General features: G+C 40.7%; 2 protein-coding genes across 2 annotated transcripts; both read left to right on the top strand.

The window, feature by feature from the left end:
• Window positions 1-2,983: 2,983 nt before the first annotated feature.
• LOC121792793 (receptor protein-tyrosine kinase CEPR1-like) lies at window positions 2,984-4,964 on the top strand. The gene is made up of 2 exons (XM_042190887.1): window positions 2,984-4,704; window positions 4,766-4,964. Exons 1-2 carry the CDS (start codon window positions 3,097-3,099, stop codon window positions 4,820-4,822), a joined length of 1,665 nt encoding a protein of 554 aa, XP_042046821.1. The 5' UTR covers window positions 2,984-3,096; the 3' UTR covers window positions 4,823-4,964.
• LOC121779792 (receptor protein-tyrosine kinase CEPR1-like) lies at window positions 4,846-6,027 on the top strand. The gene is made up of 2 exons (XM_042177217.1): window positions 4,846-5,533; window positions 5,642-6,027. Exons 1-2 carry the CDS (start codon window positions 4,846-4,848, stop codon window positions 6,025-6,027), a joined length of 1,074 nt encoding a protein of 357 aa, XP_042033151.1.
• The last annotated feature ends 3,342 nt before the right edge of the window (window positions 6,028-9,369 follow it).

Here is a 9,369-nt window from a genome sequence, read left to right as displayed (position 1 = left end):
ATTTCTTCCACACATACAACATAACAATGTCCGGCCACGGCAAAACCCCCCGGACTCCCACGGTTGGAACCCCGAGTGGTTCGGTTCACAACCGTTTCCTAGTCCGGAAACGGAATATTCGGCCCCTCCTCAAACCCAAAGTTCGGGCGTTCAGGGTGGCTACCGGCCATACCCAATCGACGACCAAGATGCCCCCGAAGGGCGATACGGGTGGACACCCGAGCCTAGAGCGAGGTCGACCGCCCCCTCCCAGACTCCGACTCCTCCTACTCGCGGTGTCCGCACACCGTACTCGCCGGCGGAGATGGAGCAATTGTTCAAGGCGTATTTGTCAATCTCCGAAGATCCGGAGGTTGGCACGAACCAATCCGGCGATCACTTTTGGTGGCGCATCTGTCGCCGGTACAATGAAAACCGGCCAGAGGGAACAATCGAGCGCAACGAGAGTATGGTGCGCAACGCGATCTACCGAGCCAACGACGAAATTAACAAGTTCCACGGGTATTACCTCCAGGAAGAGCGGTCGGCGGGGAGCGGCCGGAGCGAGGTCGACATCATCAGTTCCGCCATGTCGACCTACCAATCCATGAACTACAAGGCGTTCAAGTACCTCAACATTTGGCAGGAGACGCGGTCGCATCCGAAGTATAGGGGAGGCGTAACATCCTCCTCTAGCGGCTCCTCCAAACGGTCAAGGTCGGTATCCCTATCCGACTCCAGCTCCGAAGACGTGGTTAGCCAACTCGCCGGAGCTAACTTGGGTAGCCCCGACGCCGACCCGAGCGGTTCCCAACGCCGACCGCAAGGAAGGAAGAAGGCGGCGGCCAACCGTCGTCGCGCCGCGACTCCATCCGGCGATGCTCCCGACCCCGACCCCGCTCCCTTTCCCGTTCCCTATGCGCCACCTCCACCCCCACTAACTCGTTATGGACCCTTTTGGCCCAACTCAATATGGCCGATATGTCAACTATGACCCCCTCGCAACTTCGATCGCACGAGGCCATGATATTGGGCCTCCAAAAATAATTGGGTGTAGTGCCGCAAAATGAGTAGTCTTCCACGGGGATATTTGTAGCTTTAATTATGTAATTTTTAATTTTTAGTATTTTAATTATGTAATTTTTAATTTTTAGGATTTTAATTATGTAATTTTTATTTTTTAGGATTTTAATTATGTCTTTTTTATTTTATTTGTAATTTGTAATATTATTTCGATTTTTCTTAATGAATTTTAATGTTATGGAAATGTTTTTATTTAAAATGAATTGTGTTCGTCCTTGCAGAAAAGCACAACTGTAGGTGTTGTGCTCTTGCCTAAGAGCAGGCAGGAATAGTGGCGTCGGGCACACAACCGTACTCGTTGGCAAGAGCACGGTTGTGGATGCTCTTACATATATTTGCAATCAGATCATTTTATATGGAACACAAATGACTTTTCCTTTTAAATTTTTGCTAATTCAGTAAACTTAATCTGTTTATTATATCGACATCGAGAAAAACTTCACAGAAAATTTGACAGTTTTTGTTGATGTATTTACACGCGAATTGTTTCATATTGAAAATATGTACTCCCTCCGTTCTACAATAATATGCACTATTTCCTTTTTAGCCCGTCCCACAAGAATATGCACTTTCCAATTTTGGAAACTCTTTTCTCTCTAATGAGGTGAGACTCATTCTCTACTAACGATACTTTAATTACTTTTTCTCTCTACCTCTCTCTTACTTTACCAATTTTGCATTAAAACCCGTGCCGACCAGAAATTGCATATTCTTTGAGGACGGATAGAGTATAAAAAAAGATTAATTTAAATTATACATATGATCAGTTACTCCTCTCATCACCTCTTATTACCAATTTGGTTTCATAATCGAACCTCACAAGGATTTTGTAGATCTCTATGTATTTTTTTTTGTCGTATTGTTTTTCCATTGTTTTTGGTTCTTCTCTCGGGACATATTCAATCGGACTGTTTGAGGCCTTTGTGCTATACTGTTCACTGTTCGTGGTTAGGACATTTTGTTATTTATCAACAAAATATTGATAGCAAATAATAGTGTAACAAATGTGTCAAAGAATTAGATATGATGTGTACCTGACATGAAGCTGCCGGGAATAAAATAAAGCATAACTAATTATTGGAATATTAAAACAAACTAATTATTGATTAACCAAAATTTGCATCCTATGCAAGTATGGTTCACGTTCACAATATTGGATTTGGGGCCCTAAAATAGGAATGTCCTTTCATTATGGGAAACAATTTATGTACATATAAGTAAATTGTAAGTATTCCAGTGTTTGGGTAATTAAAAGTTTATATTGTAATTAACATTTCCATCCAATCACTGAAAAAACAACTTTCTTTCTCGTGACGTCACTTTCGGTCGGTTATCCGATCATAGGTCACTGAAATGGAGACCGTGACTGGATATTCACCGTCTTCAACTAGAAAACCTCCAAACAAATTTCTCAAAAGAAAAATTAGTTATTTTGTGATATAATTGTTTACAACAATGAGAGTGCAAATACAAAAATATTTATGATTAGTATTCCATTGTGGTATAATTTTAAAAATATGTGTAAAAATTGTGTTTTGTCCTATATATTACTCCTATATAATGTAATTTGTCAATAAATTGCTAACTCATCAAATTTTGGTTTTGCGTATTGATTTTAAAACATGTCTTTAAATTATTAAACTATTAATTTATTATGATTTTGCAACAAATCAAAACGGCATGGTACTGTACTAAATAAGATCATTTGTTAGGTGAAATTAATGGTACTCTCTTATGGATGAAATATAAGTATATAAAATTATTTAATTGAATAAGTATACACAATAATGTTTTGTTGCATAATGTGAGGTGAAATGATGCTCTTATTGATCATGTTATTCTTTGAGAATTACTTAGTGGAAGTATAAACATAAAGCTTCTTTATTTTCGCAATTTTGGAACCTAACGTTTCCAATTTTTCACCCTTTCTCTCTCACTCACTCAAATAATCTCACTTATATATATTTCACCCTCTCTCCCATCCCTCTTTACCACCATGTGGATAACTATCTCCCCACTCCTCCCTCTCTGATCATGGCCGCTCCCAATCATTTCCCCATCGCCGCGGCCGTCGCCATCTTCCTCGTCTGCCATGCAGCCGCCGCCGCCGCCACTCAATCCTCCGCCTCCGAATTCTTCTCCCTCGCCGGAAAATCACAGAGCTACTGCAACATAACCGGAGTCTCATGCGACGATCTCCAAAACGTCGTGGAGCTCGACCTCTCCGGTTGGTCCCTCGCCGGAAAATTACCTGATCAAATATGCATGTACCTCCCCCACCTCCGCAGCCTCCGCCTCGGCCCCAACACCTTCCACGGCCACTTCCCCGTCGGAATCACCAACTGCTCCCTCCTCGAAGAGCTCAACATGAGCTCCATGCACCTTACCGGACCCCTGCCCGACTTCTCCCCGCTCCAAAATCTCAAAATCCTCGACCTCTCCTACAACATGTTCTCCGGCGACTTCCCCATCTCCATCACCAACATCTCCCAAATCGAGATCATCAACTTCAACGAGAACGCCGCCTTCAATCCCTGGAAGCTGCCCCAGAATTTCACGGCGTTAACCAGATTAAAGACGCTGATCCTCTCCACCTGCCAGCTCTACGGCGCCCTCCCGCCGTGGCTCGGCAACATGACCTCCCTCGTCGACCTCGAGCTGACCGGCAACGCCTACTCGGGCAGCATCCCGCCCGAGCTCGGCCGCCTCCGCAACCTCCGCCAGCTCGAGCTCTACTACAACCTCCTGACCGGAGAGCTGCCCGTGGAAATTGGAAACCTAACGGAGTTAGTGGACCTGGACATGTCCGTTAACAAATTTAACGGCGGCATACCGGAATCCGTCTGCCGCCTCCCCAAGCTCGAATTCTTCCAGCTCTACAACAGCTGTCTCAGCGGCCAAATCCCGGCGGCACTCGGAAATTCAACCACTTTAAAAATGCTTTCCCTCTACGGAAACTTCCTCTCTGGCGAGGTCCCTAGGGACCTCGGCCGGTGGTCCCCACTAGCTGCGGTGGAGCTTTCCGAGAATAATCTCACTGGAACGCTCCCCGACGGCATGTGTAGCGGCGGGAGGCTCAATTACCTCCTCCTTTTGAAAAACGATCTCTCCGGCAAGATTCCGGCGAGTTATTCCGACTGCAAATCCCTCGTCCGTTTCCGCGTCAGCAATAACAACCTCCAAGGGAACATTCCAGAAGGTCTCCTCTCCCTCCCTCACGTCTCCATCATCGATCTCGCATACAACAATCTCACCGCCGCCATTAACAAATCAATCCGATTTGCTTATAATCTATCGGAGCTCTTCCTTCAAGGGAACAGAATCTCCGGCGCGATTCCGCCGGAGATCTCCTTCGCGAGAAGCCTCGTGAAAATCGATCTGAGCTACAATCAATTGTCAGGACCAATTCCATCCGAGATGGGAGAGCTGAAGCAGCTGAATGTCCTTCTCTTGCAAGGCAACATGCTGACATCTTCAATCCCTGAGACTCTCTCCCGCCTCACCTCTCTCAACCTCGTCGACCTCTCGAACAACGATCTCTCCGGTGAGATACCAGAGAGTCTCTCCGCGCTCCTCCCAAACTCCCTTAACTTCTCCAACAACCGCCTCTCCGGCCCCATCCCCCTCCCTTTTATGAACCAGGGCCTCCTGGAGAGCTTCGTGGGGAACCCTGGCCTTTGCGTGCTGGAAGCGTCTGGGCCAGGGTTCCCCACATGCCCTCATTCGTACGGTCGGAGGAAGATCAACAGCCTCTGGCTGATCCTGATCTCCTTTGCCGTAGTGATGGTAGGGGCGGCTCTCTACCTTCGGAGATGGTTTAGCAGAGACAGAGTCGGGATGGAACACGAGGACTTTGTCTCTGCTTCCTTTTTCTCCTACGAGATCAAGAGCTTCCATCGCATAACCTTCGACCAGCGCGAAATTGTCGAGGCGATGGTCGACAAGAACATCGTAGGGTACGGCGGGTCCGGGACGGTCTACCGGATCGAGCTCAACAACGGGGAGGAGGTCGCCGTGAAGAAGCTATGGAGCCGGAAGAACAAGCACTGGGATGACGACGGTGTCGTTCTGGACAAGGAGCTTAAAACTGAAGTCGAGACGTTGGGGAGTATCCGCCACAAGAATATAGTGAAGTTGTATTGCTATTTCTCGAGTGCTGATTGCAGTCTTCTTGTGTACGAATACATGCCGAACGGGAACCTCTGGGACGCCCTGCACAAGGAGAAGGTTGTCCTTGATTGGCCGATACGGCATCAGGTTGCACTAGGGGTAGCTCAGGGACTGGCTTACCTCCACCACGACCTAATGCCGCCCATTATTCACAGGGACATTAAGTCAACTAATATCCTCTTGGATGTTGACTACCAACCCAAGGTCGCGGACTTTGGCATCGCCAAAGTCCTGCAGGCCAGGGGATCAATGGAGGCCACCACCACCGTCATTGCAGGGACTTACGGCTACATAGCGCCAGGTAACTAGATTCTAACCAGATTAATTCTGGTTTTGCATACGAAACTTTTAAATTCGGTCAATTATAATTAATAATATTTGAGTCAACTTTTTTGTTTGACTTTCCCAGAATATGCATTTTCGTCAAAGGCGACGACCAAGTGCGACGTGTACAGCTTCGGAGTGGTGCTGATGGAGCTGATAACGGGGAAGAAGCCGGTGGAGGCGGAGTTTGGAGAGAGCAAGAACATTATATACTGGGTGTCGACGAAGGTGGAGACGAAGGAAGGGGCGATGGAGGTGTTGGACGAGAGAATCTCGGACTCGTACAAAGACGAGATGATCAAAGTGCTAAGGATCGCCATACGGTGCACGTGTGGAAGCGCAGCGCTGCGCCCCACGATGAACGAGGTGGTGCAGCTGCTCATGGAGGCGGACCCTTGCAGATTCCGGTGCTGCACCATTTCAAATAAGGCGCCACCAACTATCACCATCACAAAGGACCAGTTCGATTAGTCATTAATTAATTACATATTACTATTACATATATTAATGATAAATATATATACATGCATGATATATATTAGTGCTAGTAACTAACTATTCCAAGAGACCAAGACAAGAGTTTTGCACCTTTTATTTTTGTTTTATTTTGTCTCGGTAGTTAGTAGTGGCAAGAATCTCATACTACTACTACTACTTTTCTTGATTTTGTGCACTTTTTCTATCTTGGCTTATTGTAAATATTTGAGCATTATGATATGTATAAAACTGCTTCACGGCGACGCTTATTAGAATCTTTGTAATGTATGTCCACACATTGATCCCAAAATTCTTCACACACAATTTTAATTGAGAAGCCTTTTATTCACAACTAATTATCCAATATTCATACTTCATCACTTATTAATTCATTGCTCGTTTTTCAATATCTACAACAAACGGTAGGTGAGAGACGGGAGGGAATTTTACTAGAGAGGCGGAGAGAAGGGAAAATAAAAAATAAGAAAAAGAAAATCTTTGTGACACTATATGATGACCGCTCCAATGGGCATTTTATGTAATTATTTGTCGTACTTCAAATTAATAAAAAAAATTATGGATACATTGTTGTGTTGAAAAGATGATGATGCTAATTGTGTGATGATTGCATGAAAGTGGGGTTTCAGATTCTCCAATGAAACAATTTGTGGAGAGGGGTATGATTGAAGCCTAATCTTCCATGCAAAGGGAAAAATATATATGCATAATATAATAAAGCAAAATGGAGACAGCTTATTCATTGAAGCATCTTTATTTAATACCTTTAGAGTTGGAGCACAAGCTAAAGCATATTATAGCTACCTATTTCTTTTTTCTTTAATATCTTTCTCTTCTTTAAATCTTCTTCTCTTTTATACTCTTTGATTTGTTCTTTTCCAAGTTGGATTGATCATAATAATGTATGTCGAATCGGAGAGAGAAAAGAATTAATAATTTATACAAAGGAAACGATAGAGAACAAACGAAAATATCTTTTAATTTTCAATTTGGAAGATTGGTTGATATTCATACTCAAACTATTTTTCATTTTTGGGCATTGAGTTTAGTTTATCTATATATGTGCATTTATAGATTTATTTGATTTAAAAAAAATTCGTATCAAAAGTAAATAATATAGTACTAAGTATTATTTTGTGAACTGAATTAGTAATAGTTTAATACTCCTACTATAAAACAACCAGCTTCTATTTACGCACCCCTAGCATAAAATCATTTAACTACTTTTTACAATAGAAGTACATCATACATGCATGGCATTTGCTTTATCGAGAGGTTTTATTTTTGAAGATACATAAATAGGGATATACTAATATGCTAACTAATTTTAAAGTGCTAATGTACATCTAATCATGTACTGTCATGTGGCACGAAAAATGCAATATTGTATACAGAAAAATACAATATACATTTGTAGAAGCTATAGATGAATTTCAGCATATTGCATTTCTGTTATATGCAGATTGCATTTTTTATTGTTGAGTTTTGCATTTTAGATATAGATTGTTTATTTGTATTTTATATATAGACAGATTGCATTTATATATAATTTATTTTGCATGGTAGATAATTTATGTAAACATGCAAAACTCAACAATATAAAATGCAATTGCCTATAATTAAAATGCAATCTACAAAAATGCATTTACTGACAAATGTATAATGCATTTTTCTATATACAATATTGCATTTTTTTGTGCCACGCACGTGATTGGATGTACGTTAGCACTCTAATTAAGGATGCGCCCTAATGCTCCCCTGGTTAAATATATTTGAGTATGCAACAAAAAGTAGAGTAAACTGAAATGTAAAACATATACTAATCATATTAGTATATATTGATCAGACAAACTATTAGCAATCTCGAGATGCAATGATATCTATGAAATAATGAAATCATCATTTTCAAAGTTTGTGCACAACCACCCTTTCATGTGTGATTTTTTCGCTTTTTTGTGGCGATTTTGCAATGATATCTATCATGGCTGCTTCTCCTCGTTAATTTGTTCCCTAGCATGAGGAGACAATTTTTTTAAAAAAATATACATAATTAACAAACCCCTAAAGCAAGATTTTGACGTTAATTAATTAGTATATCGATAGTAATATAATTGACAAGAAAATTAGTGCCATATTAGAAGAGTTTGGATTTATTGGTTTTAGCCTGAAACTGAAAGATGATGATATTATTGCATTAGTCCATAAGAATATCTAATATTATCTCACTTTGTTTAAAAAGAACATTAAGTAAAGTGATTAATAACAAACTTTTTTTTAGCAATTATTGCATATGAATTTCCTTCATTATATTGAGAGAGATATACATTGATTGTCCCAAAATAGAAAACAAATAGCTGGACATACAGAAGTGAAGTAATGCACACGAGTGTAAGATTCTATAACTAATCTTTTCGTTTTATTTTTGGGGTTGTAATTATGAAGTTTGTTTAGTGGTGGGCTCCAAGAATGTGATTCATTAAGAGAAAAAAATATATAATTATTTTGGCATGGTGGACAACCCATAAATAAAAAGGAAGAACCCCATTCATAAAAATGATTCAATGGAATTGTTCTGCAGCAAGAATTGACATAATAGCTTATAGCTATGGAACTTTTAAATTTATTTCAAGATACAAATGTCCATGACCAAGAAAGGTGAAACCCTCCATCATTGTTTTTCTTCTTTAAATCAACACTACATATTTTGTAATGGGGACAAAAGTGAGTAATAAAACTCCACTAGCTTAGGAAAAAAAGTTGTAGTTTATCCACCATTTTCTTAGTCATGAATCCACCTAATTGTAAAATTCTAGATGCCATTTTCACCACTTGGGAAAGACAACTTTGAATCAAATATTAGTGATTTTTATGATTCTATATGTTGGAAGTAGTATCAATAAGAATTACATGCACAAATTATATATATACTTATTACTTAAGCAAGTGTATATGGAATGGACTCGTATAATAAATATAAGTATGTCCAAATGTGTCAATGTAGTTTTGTTGTTTTGCGTTTTTGCTTGTGGTTTTATACTTCTTTTTAGTTTGCTTAACTCATAGATGATTAAGCGCGCGCATTTTTGTGATTGTTGTTTGGAAGTTTTCCGATTTTGAGCTATTCTGAGACCATTGGATGAGTAGTTTGACGAATAATGCCAGAATGTGTGATGTCCCTTTTGTTTTTTTATTCTTTTTAATTCACTTGACTGATGGATGATTTGAGTGTGTTTTGTGATTATTGTTTAGAAGTTCTCCGCCTTTGAGTTGTTATGAACCATTAAATGAGTGTGATGAATAACGTCATAATGTTCTTTT

This window comes from Salvia splendens, chromosome 2 (assembly GCF_004379255.2).
Source record: "Salvia splendens isolate huo1 chromosome 2, SspV2, whole genome shotgun sequence".
NCBI classification, from domain to species: Eukaryota; Viridiplantae; Streptophyta; class Magnoliopsida; order Lamiales; family Lamiaceae; genus Salvia; species Salvia splendens.
Note: the sequence above shows the minus strand (reverse complement) of the source record. Positions and strands in the feature narration are given on the sequence as shown.